Source organism: Heliangelus exortis, chromosome 8 (assembly GCF_036169615.1).
Source record: "Heliangelus exortis chromosome 8, bHelExo1.hap1, whole genome shotgun sequence".
Classification (NCBI taxonomy): Eukaryota; Metazoa; Chordata; class Aves; order Apodiformes; family Trochilidae; genus Heliangelus; species Heliangelus exortis.
This window is the reverse complement of record NC_092429.1, coordinates 26,727,604-26,752,369: the sequence shown is the minus strand read 5'-3', so window position 1 is coordinate 26,752,369 and position 24,766 is coordinate 26,727,604. Positions and strand designations below refer to the sequence as shown.

The 24,766-nt window shown below is 41.6% G+C and overlaps 1 protein-coding gene across 7 annotated transcripts in view; it reads right to left on the bottom strand.

The window, feature by feature from the left end:
* The window catches only part of RASAL2 (RAS protein activator like 2), a 176,191-nt gene that overhangs the window by 76,703 nt on the left and 74,722 nt on the right, over positions 1 to 24,766 (bottom strand). For 5 of the 7 annotated variants that reach the window (XM_071751157.1, XM_071751161.1, XM_071751158.1 and 2 more), the window contains exon 2: positions 18,665 to 18,792. In XM_071751157.1, the coding sequence (XP_071607258.1) occupies positions 18,665 to 18,728 (64 nt within the window). In that variant the 5' untranslated portion in view covers positions 18,729 to 18,792. The other 2 variants (XM_071751156.1, XM_071751163.1) reach the window with 2 other exon arrangements.

Genomic DNA, 24,766 nt, shown 5'->3' with positions numbered 1-24,766 from the left:
GTGCATCTCTTCAAAGACTTCTAATGTTTTCATGGGCAAATACCAGCTTTTGCTTTTTTTTTGTTTGTTTTGGTTTTCTTATTTATTTTGTCTCCAATTACATTTCTGCTTTTTCTTTCCATTTCACATGTTTTAGGAGCCCTCTGTTTTTAAATCAGGTTCAAACAGAAGGGTTTATCTTTGAAGTCATCTCTGAAATAAGGCCACAATCCACCTGTCTCTCTCAGAGAAGCCATTTATTGCAAGCTTGAAAGTTTCAGTAGTGGTATCTGGTTTTGTCAGCTCTAAAACCTCCTGTATTGATCTCAAAATAATATTTCTGAAATGCTGAAGGAGCTTTCAGACTCAAGCAAACACGCCAGCTGAAAACTTAGGAACAGAAAGTACATTAGGAAGAGATTTTTAAAAATCTCTTCATAAAAAAAAAAATCTAAATTTTAAAAATAAATCAATTTCTTTTAGCATAAATCATTTATACAATTAAAGGTGAGATGTCAACCTACAATCTACCTTCCTATGATATATATGCACCACTTAAACTTAGAAATATTCAGCTAGCAGAAGATTTTTTAAATGCCAAATTATGCAGAGACAAGCTACTGCAAAAAATGTTTTAATAAACTTTCTGTTCATATATGCAGGATATTCCAGAATAATTTACCAAAAAAGCCCAATTGTATGCATTCAGCAAAGTTCCCATCACACAGTTTTATGTGAAGGACTCAAATTCATTTAAAACCTGAGAAACATAATTGTTTTCTACTATCCTTGACCACTGACCATCTAAAAAAATCTATATGATTGTAATATGCACTGAATGTAGCTTATCAGGCAGAATAATTGAATTCATCTCTGACCATACTGCCACATCAGGCTCTGTAAGGAGACCTTTCCCACTCCGGTTCCAGACACCAGCAAGGGGCTGTTGAGGAATCTGGAGTGAAGGCACTAGGCTGGAAAAGGAAGGGGGGAAAGGTGGTGTTTTAAAATAAGTTTGGAGGAACAAGACTTAATTGGCAGGAAATTAAATTAAGCTTCCCCCAAGCCAAGCCTCATTTGCCCATGATGGTTTCCTGCCATTCTTGACCCATGAGCGTATTTTCTCCCCCTGTCCTCTTGAGGACAGCACCCAGTAGCTCAGTGTGCAGAGAGCAGATGGTTAGGGTCAGGGACAGGAATAAAACACACCTTCCAAAATTCAGAGTCTCTGAAATCCAACAAAAAACATTGCTTAAATCTTTCCTGAGTGAACAGTCTCTTCCTCTCTCTCTCTCAAACCAAGTGCACTGATCCAAGGCTCCACTGGGGTTTCCCAGCAATACTCAACATCAACTGCAGTCAATGGATATAAAGTTGACTGTAAAAACAAAGGCCTTGTTCTCTGCACAGCAGTGGTACCCGGGGGTCAGGGATGTTGGTGACCATTGCTCTGTGCAGTGGTGACCACTCCATACCTGCCACATGACAGCTGGGAAAGACCATAGGTGAGGAACAAGTGAGATGACTTCTGGTTCTCATCTAAACTACATCAAGCTCACTGGAAAAAGAGGTTGCCAGTCAAGGAAATATCTGCAGTGACAGCTGAGAAGGGAGGGGAAAAAAGAAGAAAAAAAAAAACAAGCAGAAAAACCTTCACTTCTTCACTGGATAATGCACAAGGTAAAGTAGTTTCAAATACGCACCAAGAATTATTAGCTTGTAGCCAAAAGCACTTTACTGGACACCAAGCTGAATCTTAATGGACCCTAATCACTGCTAGAATGTATAGTTCTCTATATCTCCAAGGCTTCTTTTGGGAATCAAGGGTTTGCTTGTGACACAGAGGTGCCTATTAGAAGAATTTCTGATGAACTCCACTGGAGTCCAATAGCCCACTTTTCCTCTGTGGCTTTATTATTTTTCTTTTAAGTAAATTATCTCTCTGCTGTGCTGCTGAAACATTTTTGTCTGTTTTGCAGATAAAAATCACAGTAATAATTCTTTCCTCCCTTTGTACTATGAAAGAGTGATCACCTACAAAAGGGGTAGCAGGTTAGTAAAACATCCAGTACCTGCCTGAGTAAGTCTAATTTAAAACCTAAGACACCCTGTATATTATGAATCTTTTTATTTATGCATCAATAAAATATATACATCACCCACAGGAGGTGTGTCACTGCCCCAGAGATGTACAAATACCATAAGCTGGCAAGTGAAAAAATGAAAACTCTGCTTCTTTTATTTACTTATTTGTAAACAATTTACTTGTCTACTTCCTAGAGGTATCGAAGAGATTAATTAGCTCATGTTTACAGAGTTTTTGGAAGATGTAAGAATATTACTGCCTGATGGAAAACAAATCTCCTGAGGTCTTGCATAGAAAAACCCCAATAAATAACTGACAATGGATTTCTTCTGCCATCCACAACCAGAATGCCATCCACTCCCAAAACCTTGGATCCTAGGGCAGCAATGACAAAGTTCTTCAGCACTTTTTATGCAGATATACAAAAGCCTTTCACCAAATACCTTCAGAAACGTTTCAGCACAAGGCAGCTCAGCTGCACAGATAGAAACATGCCAAAGGCCACAACAAGAATCCATACATAATGCCAAAACAAAAATTACAAGGAGTCACAGGTTTTCACAGAGATCAGATACAGGACAGCTCACTAATTATTATAGTACAATACCAGCCAACCCTACGAGTCCATATGGGCTTATTCTGAGAATGTCCAACATTTCATGATGTGGAGAAAGTATGCTGAAGAAAAGGGTAGGTACAAGAGAAGAAAAGGCTGGTTCAACTCCCCTAGAAACAACACAAAACTAAGGAAAAGAAAAAAAAAAAAACCAACAAAATTAACAGTCACAAGCTTAATTAAAATAATAAAAAAATATGGTTTTAGTGCTCAGCATGGTGGACTTATTTTAAAACAAATCTATTTCTTTAAAGTTCCTGGAAGCATCTCTTAGTCCTCCAGAAAGACTCCACATTTTTCCCCACTGTTTGTACAGGCTTGTCCATCAAATATTGTGCATTGTGTGTGCATTTTTCTTGTTTTGACATTTGGACTATAAAAAGATTACAGAAACACAGAAGTGGGTGAACTTGTAACACAATGTATGCATAGCTAGCATGAGACACAGAACTTATGCTGTGCCTAGGACAGAAAAAATGTGCAAGTGTAATGAAATAGTTTTCAAAGCAAGGAACAGCTATGCTGCAACTCTGAGCCCTAACTGCAATGCATGAATGCATACCAGAAGTTAAGAATGGGAGACCACAAATTTTAGCTGTGGCAGAAGTGGGGAGTAACCCAAGCTCTTCTGAAAATCTTCCACAGCCCTTCTTTAAATCTCTGCTGTCTTGGCTCCACTTTTCCTGTAAGTGCACTGGTTAGATCAAAGCTAACTCAGAGAGCAGCTTCACATTATTTACACCCAATCCACTATAACCCCAGGCTGATACTAGAGGTGAAAGCAGAAGTGGAAATAATTTGGCTCTCCTTCTGTTCTTAAGCAATATGCTTCCACCATCTCCTTTGTGTTAGAGCCATGGCTGAAGGGCTATTTGGAGCATCTGCTAGATCATATCCAAAGCTCACTCATTAATGCAACTTTGTATGTGAAAATTATTTTGATGCATGAAATCAAATCCATTCACCTTGCAAGCAGGTGATAGAACTGGCACCAAAGTAAAGCAGTGGTAAAAAAGTGGTAAAGCAGGGAGATAGGAGCACACCCCCACTCAGTGGAGAGAACTTTCCATGTTTGATTGCATGGAAACTTCAAACTAGATCCACTTAATCCCATTTCATAAATATTTCCACTGTCAATTTATGGTAAAGCAATAATTCTGTAATTAATGCTGAAGTCTGAATGAGATTTAATTAGATCAACATCTTTAAATTTAGTTCAACGGTTCAAATTAACTCTAGACAAGACTTGGGTTGTAGGAGGGAGAGTTCATTTTCCTTTAAGTATTAAGCCAGTTGTTACTGAAGGAAAAAAAGCAAGAATACACAGTTGGGTGAAGTGTAATTACTTTTTGCCACAAGATCAAACAACTTTAAAAGAGAATTTACAAAATTAACACTCCACAGATACTTTATACATGATTTAAGGTAGATTTCTCTATGAACTTCAGAAGTAGGTCTTTCCTGTTTTGTTGAGAAAATTAAAGAGAATTATACCTTCCTTCATAACAAACTGAGGTTTCTTATGAACAACAAATCTGCCCCAAATGCTCCACGAGCTCCCAGTTCTTAGGAATTACTACACAGCACAACATGCTCTACTTCTAACATGTTCTTTATGCTCACATAACAAAATAGCAAAATTGCTAAAGTGTTTTTTTGTGTGTGTGCTGGAAGTAGAGGGCAGGGATGTAATAACAAATTTCCATGGAAAAAAAAAAAAGCCCTAATGGATTATGTGTCCCTACCAGAAACTTAAGATTATGAGTTTGTACCCCTTTTAATCTCTGCTCTAGTTTTAGATGTAAACAGATAAAATTTGCTTCATGATGAAACTTGGCTTTCAGCACAGATGAGTTGTGTGCAAAGGAAGACAGTTTCAGCAGCATTCAGAACAAAACAAAGTCCTTTGGCTTCACTTGTATTATGGAAGAAGAAAAAGATAGCAGCTTGGCAATTTTCTGTATACAAATAACTCCCATTGCCCAGGGGAATGTCACTGAGATGAAGGCATTCTGTTTGCTACATCTAGCCTCCCTGGAGTCAGTTTTAATTTCAAGCAGAGTTGTCTAAATTCCTCATCCTTCCTAGGCAGGCAAATTGCACTGTACATTGTTTAAATTTCAGTTTACTTCATGGCTTTTTCCAAAGTTTCCTAACCTCTTATGTGGATGCAGAAGAAAGCAGGACACTTTTTGCACAGTAGGCATCTCCCTCTGTAGCCTCTTTGTCCTTAATTATGCCCCAAAGCAGTCGTATTTCACAGGAGATGTTAAAAAAGGCAACTCACAGTTTGAATCTATTTGCATTTATGGATAGAACACGCTGGGTAAACAATGTCATTTAAAGACAGCTAAAGATTTAGAAATTTCAATTGATCTTGATGTAGCTACAAACCCTACTAACTAAACCCAATAGTCACAGCACTAAGAGATCACGACCCAGTGCATTAGACAGTGAAGCAGGTAAGGATAAAGTCTTCAGCAAACCCTGGCTTGTGCTGTTACATGAGCTAAAGGCTTCAGGTCTCAGCTCACAAAAAGCTCACGTGCATGGGTTTTACCAACACTGACAGGTCAGGGCTGAAGTGCTGGGAAGAACAGCATCACATGGCTAAACATGGATGGCACCCACCCACAGTTCTTTGTCCATCCCCAAGTTCTGTCAAACCAGATCAGTGTGGAACAGTGCAGTCCATACTGATCTCCTCAGAGCATTACCTTTCAGCTGCTGGGGACTTTTCAATTTAGATTTTTGGTACAAAGCACTTACAGGTCAAAATAAAAATAAAAATATTCCTAAACCACTTATGGAGGGTTACTAGCTGAAACAAAAAGGGCAAAGTATAGTAATGCTCTTGATCCTTCAGACTCCTCGGTCTGCATAAAGGGGGATGTGGATCTCTCACATATGTGTTTGTGCATCTATATACAAAAATGCTCATGCAAACCCAAATCAGGCAAACCTAAAGAGATGTAAAAAAGACAAGGAGCAAGTTGAGAGTTTGTGGGTTAGAATTAAGCTAATGTGGGGGATACTGTGCTGGGTATCCATTACAGGCCACAGCAGCCTCACAGCAGGCCTTGGTTCTCATGGGAGATTTTAACTACCCAGATTTTTGCTGGAAAGCCCACTCAGCAGCCATTCATAGTCCAGGAGGTTCCTCCAGTGCTTTGATGATAACTTCTTGATGCAATTAGTGCATTTCTGGATCTTGTCCCATCCAACAAGGAGGGCCTGGTTGAAGCAGTGAAGGTTGAGGGCAACTTTGGGTGCAGGGATCATGAGATGGTGGAGTTCAGGATCTTATGTGGTAGAAACAGGATTGCAAGTAGAATCAGAACCCTGAACTTCAGAAAGGCCAACTCTGCCCTCTTTAAACAATTGCTGGGGGAAATCCTATGGGACAGGGTACTAGAAGGCAAAGGGACCCAAGATGGTTGGTTAATATTCAAGGCCCACTTCTTCCAAGCTCAAGACTGATGCATCCCATGGGAAGGATATGAAGAAAGGGAACTAGGAGACCAGAATGGCTGAACAGGGAACTGCTAGGGAAACTCAAATTGAAGAAGAGAACCTATAGATTGTGGCAGGAAGAGCTGCCTACTTGGGAGAAATATAAGACTGTTGTTCAAGAATGCAGTGGGGCAACTAAGAAAGCTAAAGCCTCTTTGGAATAAACCTAGCAAGAGAGGTTAAGGACAACAGGAAGGTCTTCTTCAAATACATAGCAGATAAAACTAACATCAGAGGCAATGTAGGCCCAGTGCTGAATGAGCAACAGAGGATACAAAAAAGGTGGAACTGCTGAACACTTTCTTTGCCTCTGTGTATACAGCTGGAGGATCCTCACTAGCACCAGGCCCCTAAGGCCACTAGGAAATCAGGGTAAAGGATGAGTTTGCCTTGATTGATGAGGGCTGAGGTGAGGATCAGTTAATGAGGCTGGACATCCATAAATCTAAGGGGCCTGATGGGTCTTCAGTTTCTTCCCAGATGACTTCATCTCCAAATTTAAAAAGAAAATCCATTTGCATCAACACCAGCCTTTCTAAGTATCAGAGACTCTCAAAAAACTCTCCCTCTGCTGCTGCTTTTTTTGTACTAGTTTAAAAATAAGTTAAAAAACCCCAAACAATATTTCCTCACTTTCAATCTCTCCCGATATTTTCACATATGCAGGCAAAAAAATCTCTTATTAATGCCACGAAGATGCCAGAATCAAGAGTTTCATTAGACATTCCCCATAACAACTCTCATTTAGTGTGAGCAGGTGGTGAGAAGGCAGCAGAGTGGGAGAGAGAATTATTTTGGGAAAGGAAGCAACAACTGTTACTAGCCTGTCAAACAGTATGAATGGTGGATTTATGAATCAAGCTTTTACGGTATGAATTGTTAATTTCAACATGCTATTATAAACACTCATCTTCTACAAAGGTTGTAAATACACCAGTTAGAAAAGAGCAGGATCTGAAGTAGAAATGGAGGCAAGTACAGGGGTGGACCAGTTGGAGTCTTCTTCATCTTACCTCTTCCTAGAACATTTAGGTGCTGGTTTCCAGGGCTTATATCACACTTCAAAACAGAAATAGCTTGAAAGAAGGAAGAAAGAGGCTGTCAAGATGGAGCTGGGAAGAAACTACAGCTACATTTTTAGTTTCCCTGAATGGAAGCACCTCTGAATAGGAGCTGCCAAGATGAAATCCTAGCCAGTAAATAACTTACTTATTTAGAGTGAGAATGACACACATTACCTACCAAGGAAACTTCATTGTGAATCTTAATGGAGAATCAGAGGCCTTGCTGATCTAACTTTGTGCTCAATTTACCTCCCAGATGGGAATCAAGAATTTCAACATCAGAAACAACCTCTCCACTGCCTGGAAGCAGAGGACAAACTTCTAAATTAACAGTAGATGGCGAGAGTCCTCTGGAATTTGTTTTAAAAATATTTTACTAGTTTTCACTGTCTGAACAAGTAACTTTCTAGGTTGTGTTTTACCTTTGTGTCTACCTCTCCAGCTCTCATTTGAGGGCGACTGGTGATTTCTGCCTGCACAGAAGGGATGGCTCAGCTGTTGGTGAGGCAGCTGCTGAAGCATCACAAATTACAGCTTACTGTACTGAAGTATGTGGAAATTGGTGTCTATCTTAGTACATGGGACTGAAACCACGGTGGTTCAGCAGCTGCCTCACCAACAGCTGAGCCAACCCTGCAGCAAGTGTAAAAAATGAAAGAGATGGCAAGAATGACTTCAACAGCTCTTGGATAAAGCACTCTAGACTTACTGTTGACCTTGGGCAAGTTACACATCCCTTGCTTCAACTTCTCAGCTGTAACGTGGGTAGTTTCTCTCCTACACACTTCCTACAAAGGGTGCTACAAGAATGTGTGCACGAAGAGTGCCACAAATATTTGCAGAATGGGTACTGCTGCCTCTGAACAACACACACTGTTCCAGTTGCTTGACTAATGAAGATAGTGAGGGACTTTTTAGGATGTCAGGGCGTGATAGGACATGGGGGAATGGATTAAAAATAGAGGAGGGGAGATTTAGATTAAATATTAGGAAGAAGTTCTTCACCATGAGGGTGGTGAGACACAGGAACAGGTTGCCCAGAGCGGTGGTGGAAGCCCCATCCCTGGAAGTTTTTAAGGCCAGGCTGGATGGGGCTCTGAGCAACCTGATCTGGTGGGAGGTGTCCCTGCCCATGGCAGGGGGGTTGGAACTGGATGGGCTTAAAGGTCCCTTTGTGGGAGATAGCAAAGTTGATGTGGATGATTAGAAAGGGATGTGCTACCTTGCTACCAGAGGCTTGGTGGAAAAGTACTGGAAAACAGTGGAAAAACACCAGAACCTTGGGAGGGTCTTGCAGGTGGATCCTGAGGAATGGCTAAGTGTGTAAGTAGGACCCTCAGATGAATAAACTTTGTCTTAGCAATGGTTACTTGTCTGTGAATCCAAGACCACATCCCTTCCAACCCTGAAAATTCTTTGATTCTATGAAGATTGGCCTCATACAATACTCTTAGTGTTTCATACAAGGTGTAACTGTGGTGCTACAGGTGAAGAAAAACTGTTCCACTACCTGATTTAAAAAAAAAACTTAAATTATTATATCAATCAATAAATCAAAAAAGAAGTATGGCATCCTTCCTCACAGTATGAGCACTGTTCAATCTTTCTCCATCTCATCCTTTTCTTTTTCCTCTCCCACTACACACCCACTTTCCTTAGTTATGCACTTTGTGAAGTCTTCCCAGCCTTCCCAGCAGCTGCAGCTCTAATATAGAGAAGACCATGTGGGTAAGAGTTTCTTTGGTACTTCTCATATCTTCTTCTCGGGCATACATTTGGTAACATGCCACAAATTGCCACATGAATCTAAAATTGTGACAAAATACATAGGAAGGCTTATGCCCAAATAACACAGTCATCTATTCTGTATGCAAGTCAAGAAAATGAAGACAGTTACAAGGTTACATTTCAAAATTTAACACTGGGATTTCCATCTATTCAGGTGCTCAGTGAAGTCTAGAAATTCTTCTCCAGATTTTTGCACATGGTATAGAAAAAGAAGGCATTTAAATCCTAGATTTTAAAGGTCTTCTTATCTTGCAAAGCAGCAAATAGAATTCATTGCCTAGTGCCAACTGGTTTAAATACAATTTTTCATTCACCTCCCTAGCCACACACCTGGAGTGAGTACTTTGCCTGTAGCATTGTGTAAACACGTTTAAACACTGGTTTTAGTTCTGAAAAGGACGGAATATTTGTTCATATGGAAAAACAAAATGAACATTCAGAGCTGCACCTGAAATGCCACAAACATAATCCAATAGGGGTTCTGTTTATGTTACTCATTCCCAACTATTTTGTAGTTTTCCCCTCCTAAATCCCTAACCTGCCCTGTTTCTTCTCAGACTTCTAATCCATGAATCAAACAAATCTGAAAAAAAGAACCCTATCTGCCTTCCCCATATAAAGAACAGTTATAGTTTTATTTAAGTGCTATTTTGGGTAAGCACAAATAAGTACTACAGTTGCAATGAGATAATCAACTCTTTAAAATAGTGGGATTTTAATGACTTGTGTGCAATATAATCACAGAATAAAACAGCTGAGCCTGTGAAATAAAAAATACTTTAACTGCTATTCACCTTTGATAACAATTTTATCAAGGCTGTCTCACTGTTTAGAGATGCATGCTACCTTTTTCCTCATAGTACACCCTCTCCCAGGCTAGGTATTTTTTACAGCAGAACTAAGGGAGAATTGTTCTAAGATCCTATCACCCTATGTCAAGGAAAGCTTCTTTCATGGGCTGGGAATAGAAAGAGTTCACTTGTGTGTGGCTGATGCCTCCCTTTGCCCTCCCTTTCTTCTGGAATGAGTTGGAATGATCCTCTTTATGTAGCCACAGGTGGAATGGAATGTAGAAGAGGAATTAGCCCAAATCTGGACTTGGGAGACACCGCAACAGAGCTTTTTGTCATTTTTAATACCTGTCCTTTCTTTTGCTTTCCTTAGATTTCAACAAGTGTAATTAGGAAGCTGCCTGGTTCTTTCACAAATTTGCACCCTGAACAGGCAGGAGGCAAGTCACATAAAAATCAGTACTTGTTATGAAATGTGAAGCAAAAGAGTTCCCACAGAGACTCAAAAGGAGGCAAGACATAACCACCAAAAAACAGCAGACGCCACTTAAAAACTATCTGCAAAAGCTGCATTCCTATCCATCCACATTCAGCATCACTCAGCTGGGGAACCCAGAGCTGTCTAATCGTCTCACCAACACAGCCACAAACCTTCCCATGTGCAGCTTCCCTGGTACCCCCCTGCTCCTTGGCTGAGTACTGGTGTTTGCAACTCATTTTGCTGTCAGCCAAATGCCACCACCACCACCACTCTGCAACACTACCCACCTCAGCAGGCTCCTTGCCAAAGGTGCTGCCCGGGGAAGCAATGCCCTCTCTCTCACACAGCTTGCATCTATACATTAAAATCAATTTCTTAAGGCCAAGGTTTCCACTTGCCTAGTTTGGAAGCCCCCTCTGGTGGATACTCGGGGAATTGGCCCTCGGAGGGGACGCTGACAGTTCGGCGCAGGCAGCGCCCTTTGGTAGTAGCATCCTGTGGCTCCGGGACCCCATCGACAGGCACCTGTGTAAGAAGGATACCAACAGCTGTTAATCTGCCACCGGCTCATGCTGTTAATAAGTCATTTTAATAGGAACATCCTACGTTTTCTCCTCATCTGGTGGGAATTTTCAGATGCCTAGCCTTACCCCAAGATTCCTGAGGCTCCCCCGCAGGAGCCTTAGCCTGGAGAGGGCTGCATGCAAGAGGGCAGCAACCCGTGCTCCAGGTCACAACACAAGTGACAAGCGACCCATCTGACCAACAAGACAGTCCTGCCTTTCAAAACTGGTCCTCCAATGCTGCCCAGCCTTGCCAGCTTTCAGGCTGGGAGTCAGGCAGAGGCTGCCAGTCAGATGGCAGCACACGAAACCTGGGGATTACAAAAGCATTTTTGCAGCCTCAGCACAGATTCCATCATCAGCTACCAGCACATCAGAGGAAAACAGGATTTTGGATGGTTGCAGTAGGTACATGGAGAAAGGGGATAGCTTCTGTGATTAAGTTAAACTCATCTTAAAGGTGGGACCTCAAAACTTTCTAAAGACAGACTTGGGGTACTCTCCATTTTACATTAATAAAATTCTGTATGCTAACTCTCTTTAAAAGTACTAAATGTATCAAGACCTTATTTCTTTTCTGAAATTTTGACAGAACTTGACCCCACAAAGTTTGTTTCACCTAAGCTTGCCTTTTTAAACACCTCCTTGGATGACTACATTTTGCTAGAGATGTGCTAAACTGTGCTAACTCCAGCTGCAGGGTGTTTAGACAACAGCCAAGAGATGCTAAAGAGCCTAAGCAGTACAGTCTCTTTGTCAGAGGATATGTCTGGGAACAAGAAATGAGCCTGATGTGCTCCTAATTCAATCCCAAAAAAATGTGCAAAGGGATTTAGAAGGCAGAAAACAACTTCAGTTACCTGCTCAATAGAGGTGTGAGCCCGATTGACCTGGCTCACAGAAGCAGATCTTCGAGAAGGAAGAAAAGCCTTCAAGCAGGAGAAACACATGTTTCACTGTATCCTCTAAAGAACACAGACCTGCAGAAGACAACTTGTGAAGAGTTGCAAAAAGCAAACCTTCAAAGCTAGTGAAAGGCTAGGCACCAAAGATGCTGCCTGCACCCAAAGAACTGAGCTTCAGAACCAAGCAACTGGCCAGAGGCAACAGCAACTGAGCAGCAGCAACAGCAGCAGGAGTGGGCACCTGAGGCCACTGACTGCCACATAATCATCACATCATAGAGCATATGAAGACATGGAATTGTACAATCATGGAATCATCCAGGTTGGAATCATGGATTCATCCAGGTTGGAAAGGACCTCTGAGATCATAAGTCATGATTACCAGACCATGGCACTGATTGCCACATCAGTCTCTTCTTAAAAACCTCCAGGGACGGAGAATCCACCCCCCCCTGGGCAGCCCATCCCAATGCTTGCGCATCCTCTCTGGAGAGAATTTCTTCCTAATATCCAACCTAACCCTCCCCTGGCAGAGCTTAAGCCCATGCTGTCTTGTCTTACTGATATCTGCCTGGGAGAAGAGCCCAACCTCCCCCCTGGCTCCAACCTCCTTTCAGGGAGTTGTAGAGAGTGATTTTCTTCACAGTATTTTTGGCAGGATGTTGCAAGTCTGATCCCCAGAACAGCTATGACCAATCACACCACATCCCTAATTCTGCACACTTTACAAGCATCAAGCAATCTCCCTGGGACCCTCCTTTCTCAGTGAACTTCTTGAACCTTCACCTAACTGTTAGCTCTCTACCAGTTATACCAATACAGCTCCTGTAGGGTAGATCTCTCAATTTTTTATTTTTTAACTCAAAAAGGAATATAGTTCCTCTTCAGTAAGTGTGTGCTTTTGGTCACAGGATGAGAGAAACACCCTTTTAATACACTGACATGAACAAAAGCACTAAGCATGTTGATAACTGGGTATATATGAACAAAGACAGCCAAGAGGATGCTCTGGATGTACTGACCTGCAGCTGAGGGTGAGGAGAATGGTGATTGAGGCCACACTGTCCTCTGTGTCCTTGAGAAAAGCAAACAGGCAGTAGCACACCAAGTTGGTGTTAAAAACAAATCTACTTCTGCATACCAGAGATAGGATTTATCTTCAAAGAGGAACTGAGCCATTAACAGGAAGACTGCCTGAGAGCTCAGCTCCTAATTCTGGGTCACTTAGCTTTTTGTACTTAACATTTACCCAGCCTATGAAAATATGGTTATCTGCACACTGAAAAAGATTCAGTGGTGTTGCTATGCTCCATGCCAGCAAAAAATTGCTTTTCTCACTGTATTTATAATGGCATGAGAAAACACTGATAATCTTTATTTCACTCAACAATTCTATAAGCTGTACAAGGAACAACATTTAAATGCTACATAGCTTGTTCTACACTAGAAAACAAACACCTCAGCATTCCATGGAAAAGATCAAGGTAGCAAAGTAGCTAAACAAGACTGCCCCATAAGTCTGACTTATATGAGCTGTGTTGCTTTAGGTAGCACTCTTCCAGAACCATAGTCTCAGCCTATACTGACAGAAAAGAACTAAATAAAAAACTGCAGGACCAGTATTTATTGCTTAGCATCAAAGCAGCCAGCTCTTCAAGATACAGCTTCATGAAATTATCTCAGTCAGCAGCTCTGCAGCTCTTTGGGCAGGACTTAATTTTGAACAGGTATAAACTGCCCTGTGGAAGATTGGATGGTACCAAAACACAAGCAATTGCACAACCAAATACCATACAAACACCAAGCCAGACATCTGCAATTTCCCAACTCTCCTCCTCTAGCCCCTACCATTTCAGCAAGCACCTTGGCAGAGGATGGAAGAGAACGACAGTCTCGCAGAATCAAGACTCTAATGGCAATTTAAAGCTTTTTTATCCCATTCTTACCCTGCTAAGAATTCACCAGTCTGGGAATCACTGGACCCTGAGCCAACATAATTCATAGGTGCTTGTTCAGGGCAGGACTCCCAGCAGTTTAATTCTGGAATGAGAAGGTATATAGGGACAGTCCAAATGCTGATAGCTGGGCAGTGTTGGCTCTTCTGATCACAGACCATGTTTCACTGGCAGATTTCACAATTTAATGAGGACAGGTTCAGAGCACGAACTCAAAACTCTTAACAGCATCAGAGCTCACCTGCCACTGAACACACTTTTCAAGTATAAAAAGTCTATGTTTGGGATTTCTAGTAGTTTGATGATGAAGAGATTTCAGAAGAAATAGGAGTAAGTTTTACAAGCATTTAATGCCTCTTGAAGGCACTATGAACTAGGCTATTCTTTAAAAAACAAAAGTAGCATGCAAAAAGTTTCTTCATTGAAGTCAGATTTTTTAGAGACTGGAAGGACTGACTCATGATAAAAACTTGAGAACTTGCAACCTCTTCTGAACTAATACTCAGGGAGCTTGGAGCCATGTCAACAACACTGTTAAATAATTCATTTTAATTTTTATCTTCCTCAAGAAAGTTAAAAGCTGGTTAATATTTTGACACAACAACCCACTTGAAAAAAACGCTGACTACAAACATTTCTTTGGGCTTTGGGGAAAAATAAATAATTAAATTGGAAAAGAAATAATGAAATCCATTTGGGAACTGAGCAAATCTTTCCTTACAACCCGGTTCAGCTTTGACAAATTCCTATTTACAGGTGAAACATTCGCTGTTGAGATGCTAAGGTGAAAAATCTTTTGAGAACTGCAGAAAGCATTTCTGAAGAACCTCCCTGAGGCCCCAGGAGTCAGTGTCTGCTCTTGCTGTTTTCTCTTGGGAGCATCCCCACTCCTGGTGTCATTCACAGGAGACTGAAGAATAGGAAACTACATCACAGATGTCCTGCTGCTGCCTCTGTCACCACCCCCAGCCAGCGGCAGATTGTGTCACAGTGAGTGTAGTCTTCACCTTTGAGTAAAAACACTCCTAAATCTGAAAGGAAATAAGAAGTTTGGGGCTCACTGAGGAAAAAAGAAGAATTTCATGCAGTGAAAAGCATTCTTAACCTTTGTCCCAACTGCAAACAAAATTGAGAGATTCTGCAGGACAGCAGCCAAGTTATAACTAAAAAGCAGCCCCAAATCAGATGCAGCAATTTGTCACATCCCTCATGAAAGTGCTGTGCAATGGATTATCTACCTGAAATCACTCTTTACATAAATGCTAATTCACCTGATTTTGCAGACTCTTTTCCTGTGCCCTCACAGCTCTTACCCTCTGGAACAGATTTCACAAAAGATGAAAATACCTCCACCTTCACAGTTCACAGTGTGGAACTGCCTTCCTTGTAGAAAAAAACCCTGATTTGTAAATGCATCAGTCTAGACCTGTTCTAGTTTTGGAAGATGCTGCTCCATACTACCCCACCATGATATGTTGTAGCAATTGCACATCTCCTCTCATGAACCCTTATTTGTTACTAAGTTGTCTCTCATGTCCCTACAGGGATTAATTTTCTTTCTACTTCTTTTTGGAGCATCAGTCTCTTCCCTTTATTAATAACCTTCATTCTCCAGTCACACCTACTTTCATTTTTTGAAGCTGACAAATACTAATACTGATTAGTATTTCTCTACACTGCACAAGGTGGTATCACCAGACTATTTTTGTCTTAGAAATCACTGATATTTTTGGATCAAGTTGTACCTTGAAATTTCTTTGATTTCCAATCTACTCTTGAGCTTGCACAGCACAAAATCTCTCTTGCAAGTACTCTATCAAAACTTCCTTGAAAATAAATCCCTATAAGTGTTTTCTTACTACTCCGTTTATTTCTGTGCTGTTCCTTCGGTTTTAAAAACCTGTACAATTCACAACACTGTGTTTTAACAGCCTTAGCAAAAAGAAACCAAACTCAGTGTTATACTTGAAACAATCAAGACATCTCTTATTTACCCACTGGCATTTTGTATATGCCTCTCTGCTTTTTGGCTTTGACATACATACTTGCATAACGATTTTACAAAGTATTATAAACATCAAACATTCCTGTTCCCTTTCAGTTTCACACATGATAAGCTTCTTGGATTTTTATTCCAGGAAGTAACAAAGCAGATGCACAGAGAATAAAATCAGATGCTTCAGACTCTTCCATATTTTCAAGTGACACCAGCCTCGCAATGATGCAAGTGGTCCCTTTTGGCTGCAAGGGCACTCTGCTGTTAATATTTTTCCCTTCTTCCCTCATAACCACCCCCTTACTGAAAGGAATCATTCTGTCCCTCACATTGTCTCTAAGATCCTCTTCAGCAGTCTAAAGCAATTCTGACCTAACCACTCAATCAAAAGTTTCCATTTTCAGAGAAGGAACATCTCCATCTTAAGCTTCATGTTCCCTCTCTCACTTCATTTCAGGGTAACCAAAAACCTCCTCCAGCATCACCTTTGCAGTAACTCTAACCACAGTCTTCAATTTTCTTCTTTAAGTAACCTCCCTTTTCCTCATTCAGGTGATCTTTTGCTTATGCTCCCTGTACCTGTGGTCTCACCCAGTGGGTTTTTTTTACAATTCCCCTCCCACACACTTTTCAAATCATTCTTTTCCCAAACATCTCTCCTCACTCCTGCCTTAGGCAACAATGTTTACTCTTACTTTGAGATCACATTTCACAGAGTCTTCTTTCAGCTCTGAATGACCTGCCAAGTAAGATTCAAGTGAGTCAACTCCCCTTCTCTTCCTCGTGGAAGCTGCTTTTTCAGAAAAATTAGAAGAAGGTGCAAATCCAGAGTACCAGCTCTGTGTCCCTCTCTTAGCCAGCAGTTCTCCTCCTGTGCACTTTGTGTTTCTTTAAAAGCTTGTACAGACACTGAGCCATGTGTCAGAGGCTATACATAAACCACGTTTTATTTTCCTACAGAGTACTCATTACTCTGCAAGGAGTTCCCCTTTTCCTCTCACTTAAAGGGAGTCCCAAATTACCTGAAAATCAGAATGGCAAATGCAATTCTAGCTACTGGCTTTTGAAGCAAATCACACTATCAGCTGTGGAGTCACACCTGCACCAAAGGCATGTCTGCTTGGTCCATCTGCATGCAACATTTCTCAAAACAAGTTATTTATCATTGTGATAGAGCAGGCAGGCACCTTTTAGAGCAATTACTCTACTGCTCAATTTTTTGGGGATACCGCTGCACTTAAAACACAGACTCTGTGTAGCCTGACACTGAATTTCTCCAGCTTCTGAGAAAAAACAGTGTGTTTAGAACATAACATATCATTTAATACACCAGTGATAAATCAGACTTCTCATATTTACTCCTCAGGATCTACTCAAAAGACTCCTCTTAACTCCCAGCAAAATGCTTTTAACTATGTGGTAGGAGAAACTAAGAACCCATAAATGCATGATTACCACCTTCAGATACTTATTTGTGAAATGAGGCAGTGTTGCTTTCAGTTACATTTCTTTAATGAGAAGCTACCTTCTAGCCCAGCTGTGCTGGTACAGTAGAATTTTAGGAATAGTTCTCACACGTCCTTAAGTTTCCTCAGTACACACATTAATTCTTTGGGTGATGGTCCTGTCAGACTAGAAAAAGAATTACATAGTAAACAAACACCGTGATATGGGCCTTCTATTTTTCCTGCATTTGATCACCTCTCCTACACATTAGCATTGATGTTCCTTTCTAACAACTCAAGCTGTTCTCTCTATCATTTCCTCCTACTCTCCCTATGCAAGGAAATATTTCAGCCCTTGTAAATAGACCAAGTCATAGCTGAAGATAAATAATACTTAGTGCTGCATCAGAAAACAGGTTGTAAACTCTCAGCCTGTACACAGCATACACACATCATAAATATAAAGAGAAGCTTCAAAAGAATCAATAAAAAAAAAAAAAGAGAATTCAGGTCACCTCCAGATGTAGGAAACCATGATATTAGATTCAAATTAATTTACATATAAAATCTATTTCAGTAATCTGAAGACATTCCTATTTTATAGCTCCCCCTAAACCATTTAAATAGGGTAATTATTCTGCTTTAGTTAGATTTAAACTCAGGAGCATTATAAAGAACTTATAAAGCTCACGTATTCATTCTGCTGACATCAAATATCACAAGAAAAAACATATCTTGGCATAGTCCACAAGAAGGGCCTTACCATCATTTGTTTGCCTAGTGTTTTAATCAATTAAAACATGCCCATTCTTTAACCTTATTGACACTACCTTCACAGCAAGGCACAATGCCAAGTACTACATGCTATATATATATATACACTATGCAGAGAGTAATTCTATAATTAAATCAAAGATCATTGTAATAGCTTTGACTACCCCTGCCAAGAAGCACCCCATCATCCTTGCTGCATTTAGCAAGGCAGAGGGCAAAACTTTGTCTCAAAACACTTGATCTTGTGAGGGCAGCAAGTGTGACTGTACAGTGTGAAGGCTGCACATACATTCTCTGCTCAGCACTCCAATACAGCCACAAACCAACCCTTTTCTCCCCTACCTTTACCTTTTTCCTACCTTTATGTCTGCAGTGATATGAGGAGGTAGGTTTACACAGCTGTGGTGACTTCAAAAAGCAGCAATAACATAGGAAAACAGTGGCAGATTTAAATGCAGGCTGTGAAACTCCAGGAGGGAGTTTTTGGATGTCACCTCTTCCATGCCACCAGCATCTGTGCCAGCTGGATTAGAACTGTGCAGCAAGCCATCCACACACAGAACAGGTTAACTCCTCTTTTCCCCCCTTTTCCACTAAATACGTGAACAAAATAAAGAGGAGATGAAAAAAAAGCAAAAAGCCTTCCTGTTTTACCAGTGAACGTTAAAAGGTAAATCTCAAGTGGCCAACATGAGCTCCTCCTCTCACCTCTTTCTCCCTGTTGAGCAGCACCAGCTGGCTGTCTGTCAGGATGCAGTATTTCCTCTCCCATGTTGTTGTTTCAGAGTAGGGGGATTGGCCACAGGACAGTCTGTGTGTAGGAGGCCCTTTCACATCTGCAAGCAGAAAAGTCAGAATCATTAGCACCAGGCATGGGCAACCTCCTTTGCTTTTGTGGTTCTACAGGTAGACGCAAAGCAAAACTAATCTGTTCTTAGCAGTGCCTCTTTCAAGCATATTAAAAGAGAAAATGCTAATCCTGGGAGGCACCCATGTGGAGCAGTAGGTAAAGCACACCATGAAAAGTTACTTGTGTACAGCACGACTTGCAAAAATGGCAATACCCAAAATAAGTACAAATGTCTTTGTCAAAGACTGAAATGTAAAAATAAAAACAGACTAAGAGCTCTGACAAAAACTTAGCCTTCCCTTCACTCCCTTTAAAAAAAAAAAAAAAAAAGGCAGTTAAATGGGTAGGGCCCTGAATGTACTCTAAATCTAAATAAAGCAGATTAGTTGAGACTAAAGATAGAGAGACACAGGAAGGCAGAAGCAGATCAAAGAAGACAGGCTTAAAGAAGGGAAGGAAAAATTCAAAGGGACAGGCATTTAATTAAGAAGGACTTGCAAGTATCTGTTGGTAGGCAAAGTGTGTGATTGAATTGTGACAGATAGGAGTCTTCCAACTTTTCATTTAGCCACAGCCATAAGCAGTCTTGAACTACATATCACATTGTGCCTCTCAGTACTCAGAACTTTTCTCCAGAAGACAAGGAAAGGGAAGGGAAAGGGAAAGGGAAAGGAAAAGACACAAATGAACACAGCAGACAGACAAACAGACTTCTTACCCAGTGACAAAAGCAGAGAAAGCCATGGAGCAGCAAGGCATGGTGTCAGACTGGGTACAAAGAAGGCCACCTGAGGAACTCAAGTGTTCAGTCAACTTACAAAATCTCTTTAGAGGAGACAGAAACTATATGTGGCTCATAGAAAAAAAGGATGTAGGAACAGAGCCATGGGTAACACCATTTATAAACTTAGATAAAAGTCTCAAGTCATCTCTTCTTAAAGTTTTGAGATGCTTTGTAACACTAAGTTTTGGGTTTATGCTGCACTGTAGGTTTATGTAGCTTTACCTGCATTGATCTAAAAATCAACCATTCTCAATATATTTGCTGTAGATTCCTGAAGTCTCTGAAATACCTTTAAGAGGATGAAAACAGATACTGCAAAAATCATGACACTGCCAAGGGCTTGCTGCACAGAATTCCAGGACCTCCTACAACTACTTTAGGAGCCAAAACCAGTGTTCAAAACCAAAGTGATTTCTAACATTAGCTTCCTTTCAGTACACACACAAACCCAGTGCTTGCACAGAGCTAACCTCAAAATACTTCTTGAAGCTCCTGTCCAGTTTCACCACTAGAGGCCAGCGAATCCTCACCCAGCACTTCCCAGCTGCAAGGAGGAGTACAAATCCAAAGAGAAGCACCAAGCCTTGAGTGAAGAAGCCCTTCACCTGACTCCAATCCTTGCAGACATGCCACATCCCATTTAATTATTTAAAAAGCCACAACATCCTTCATGCTCTTTTCCTGCACACAATAGCAACTTTGGCTGCACTGAAAGGAACATGTCAACTTCTAAAGCCAGAGAATTAACTTGAAAACTGCCTTTCAGTACTTACTTCAGCCTCATGTAGCAGCTGGATTTTTGTGATAATTGAGAAGAATGTTTGAAACACACAAATGAAAGAAGAGGACCACATGGCTTCTACAGCTCTGAATAATAATGAAATGCATCTTTGCTACCTCAATCTCAGATAAGATAATTCAGAAGGGAAGAAGAGATTTAGGATCAGGTTCTACTCTTGTCACCTTTCCTAAAAAATTTTGGTTTCCAATAGTGATAAGCAATGCTATGAGCCTCAAAATTGCCCAAAATTCAATTTACTTATAAGTATAATTAAGGGAAACCACCACAATCTCTGTGAGGCAAATGTGCATTTGTATAACCTCCTGGAGCATAACTAACACCCTCACAAGCTACACATTTGTCCATCTTATAGACATTAACCCTCCAGGTAGATTTTTGGCACAACTTCAACTCACATTTATTAGGGTTACAATCAAAAACCTAAACAAATACAAAATAAACCCACTGTTACTTCTGCTTAGACTATGGTTTAAAAAAAAAAAATGCACATCAACCCCACCTGTACTTAAGCAAGACAAACCTATGAGCAGGGGGATGACAGAGGGAAAATGAGCAAGGAGGATCAGGCCACTGGCTCCTCACATGAGTGTGCAACAGAAATGGGAAGGGCAGAGCTTTGGGGCTCTCACCTCCTGGGTGATGAAAGCACATGGTGTATCCCAGAGAGAAGAAAGGGATGAAGGTTTGCCCCATGCTACTCATGTGGGTGGGCTAGCAGCAAGTTGAGTGCCTCCTGCTCCTATGCTGATTGATAACCAAGTAAAATAAGTTTTGAGGTGCCAGTAGTCTTTCTGATGGCAAAAAAAATATCCAACACTTCTGGACTATTAGCTCCAACATAGAATCTGCAGTCACGACTCACTCAGCCCCTGAAGACTTTTGCATTGTAATTTCTACTAAGTACAGGCTTTGGAAGAATACATCCAACTGATCTATCAGTAGCACAAAGGAATTAATGAACAGAACTACTTCTTCCACTGCAATAACAACTCCAGGACATAACTGAATCATCAGATGCTGCAAGCCAGCCATAGCTCTGCTGCCAAGTGGGTTGGCTCCATCAGAATAGCTTTCCACAGACTGCTGGCAGAGTAACATGCCATCTCCTTTGTCTGGAGCTGTCAATCACCACTAGAGAACACCACAGCATTAATATTTTGTCATTGTATCAGTATTCTTTTGAACACATGTTGGGACCCAATCCCACCATCCCTGCAGGCTGACCAAGAACTCTCTTCCACAAAGAGGAGTGGTTGCAAGCTGGGTTTCTGATGTATAGGATCCCACAACTCCAGTCCTCAGTCCCAGAGGCTGAGGCTGCAAGCCCATCTCACAAGCTGGACAGATGCTGAATCTATGTTATAAGAAAATTCACTGCTACAAAAACTGCAGCATAGATTTGGTGCATTTATCCCACCTACTTAAATCATTTCTCAGGAAGTTGTCAGCCATGGTTGCCCTCCTCAGAGCCTCGTGCAACAGCTTTAACTTCAAAACTTACTCTGACGTATGTTCCCAGTTTAGACTGAAGACTCCTTGGGACTTTACACAGTATCACATGTATATTCAGTCACTTCACAAACCCTCTTCTGCTTGCTGGTGCTCTTCATCTTCAGTTTTTATTTTACATTCTTGGCTCCAACTGCTCACATGAATGTCTAATAAAATCCACCAACCTCTTCCACTAATGCCCCATAAAACTAATTTACCACCACTGTTTGAAGGAGGCAAATGGCAAGAAATCCATGTGTAACTGGGACCTTTCCTTTTGGGAAAGACTGAAAATCAGGGCTCTCCTTTCACACTTTGGAGCAGCTTTCCATGAGCTCATATGTGCTTTGGATGGTAATGCACTGCTGAATGCAATTTCAGACAGATTTTGGAGCAGACACATCAGAGGTCCATCTGAAAGCTCCGAGCTTGCAGATGTTATATGTGGGATGGGCTCCTGCAGCCACACCTACAGCTGGAAGTTCTGGTGGCAGAAGTTTTCTTTCTGTTCTCATGGGAGTTAGAAGCCCTCATTGAGAGGGCTTTAAACTGGGTTTAAAGGGGGAAGGAGATAAAACTAGGATCACTAGAGATGAGCCTAAGGATGCAGAGCCTAAGGATGCCCTTCAGTCTGCCATCCATTAGGGGTGGGAAATCATGATAAATGTGACAATAAAAACACAGGGCCCACTAATAGTTTAATAACCATGGAAGTGGCTGGGAATGGTCAGACACCAAAAGTGAAAACTAATTGCTTGACTCCCTCTCTGAAATTCTTATATACCAATGCATGGAGTATGGGGAATAAGCACAAGGGGTTGGGAACCATAGCATGGCAATGATATTATCCCAGTCACTGAAACGTGGTGGGACAACGGCTGGAATGTTGTCATGGACGGCTGTGTACTGTTTGCTCTTTATGTGCAAGTTCAACTGGAATGTACTGAGGTCTATCCAGGGGGGGAGGCAGAAAGGCTGGAAAGCCTGTGGGTAATAATTAAGGAGCATGCAAATGGGGGTGAAATTGTTGTGGGTGTCTACTCTAGGCCACCAAGCCAAGAAAAAGGTGTTGGTGAGGCCTTCCACAGCCAACTGGAAGTAGCCTCTATATGACATTCCTTAGTACTTATGGGTGACTTCAATCACCCTGATATTTGTTGGAAAGCCCACACAGCCAGGCATGAATATGCCAAAAGGCTCTTGCAGTTACCTTTATGATAATATTCTGATGCAGGTAGTGGAGGAACCCACAAGGAGAGCTGCACTGCTGGACCTTGTATTAATGAATAAGGAAAGTCTGGATGGGGACATTAAAGTTGGGAACAGCTTTGGTGACAGTGACCATAACATGGTAGAGTTTAGTATTTTACAAGGAAGAAGGGCAATAAGTAAGATTACAACCCTGGACTTCCACAGGGCTAATTTTGTACTCCTTAAGGATCTGCTTGCAGGAATCCTATGGCTAAGACTCTGTAGGGAAAAAGAGCCCAAGAATGTTGGTCAATTTTTAAATACCACTTCCCTCAAGCCCAAGATAGGTGCATTCCTTTGAGTAAAAAAATCAGAAGTGGTAAGAGATCTGCATGGATCAGCATGGAGCTTCTGAAGAAAGTCTTGTGGAAGAAATAAATTCACAGCTCATGGAAGAAGGGGCTTGTCACTTGGGAGAACTAATGGATTCAGATCTTACTAACACAACAGAAAAGTGATAACATAAAGGGTGAAATAACAAAAAAGACAAATATATACAAATGTATACATATACAACCCCATAGATAGCAGGTGGGGAGCTGGTGGTAACAAAGAGCAGCAGAGCCAGCAGGAAGTGGGAGGAAAAAGAAAGGGAGGAGCTGCTGACTTTCCAATCTTCTATAGAGTATGGCAGGAAATGGGAGGGAATAGATCCCTCCCTTTGAATTCTGCCCCTCTCAGAATCCCAAAGCCCTCCTGCTTTAGTTCCTCCTGTTCAAACAGTGACAACAATAGATCCCAAAAAGTGGTTGTCAGTGGTGCAGAGTCCAGCTGGAGCCCTGTAACTAGTGGAGTCCCCCAGGGACCAGTGCTGGGTCCAGTCCTGTTCAACATCTTTATCAGTGACCTGGATGGTGGGACAGTGTCTTCTCAGCAGGTTTGCTGATGACACAAAGCTGGGAGCAGTGGCTGACACCCCAGAAGGCTGTGCTGCCATTCAGAGGGACCCAGACAGGCTGGAGAGCTGGGCAGGGAGAAATTTAATGAATTATAATGAGGGCAAGAGCAGTCTTGCATCTGGGAAAGAACAACACCAAGTGCCAGTAGAAGTCAGGGACTGAGCTGTTGGAGAGCAGTGAAGGGGGAAGGGACCTGGGGGTGCTGGTGGATGGAAGGATGACAATGTGCCAGGAATGTGTCCTTCTGGCCAAGAAAGCCAATGGCATCCTGGGGTGCATTAAAAGGGGGTGGCTAGTGGGTTGAGAGAGGTTTTCCTCCCCTCCTACTCTGCCCTGGTGAGGCCACATCTGGAATATTGTGTCCAGTTCTGGGCCCCTCAGTTCAAGGACAGGGCAGAGACAGGCTCTTCTCAGTGACCTCCAGTGATAGGACAAGGGGTATTGGGTACAAGTTTGAGCACAAGACATTCCACATAAATATGAGAAAAACATTTCCACTGTGAGGGTGACAGAGCACTGGCACAGGCTGCCCAGGGAGGTTGTGGAGTCTCCTTCTCTGGAGCCATTCAGAACCCATCCAGATGTGTTCCTGTGTGATTTGGTGTAGGTGACCCTGCTCTGGCAGGGGGATTGGACTTGATGATCTTTCAAGGTCCCTTACAATGCCTGACTTTCCGTGATTTCTGTGATTTCTCTAGTCTGATGCAATTCTTTCCACTCTGCAACATTACAA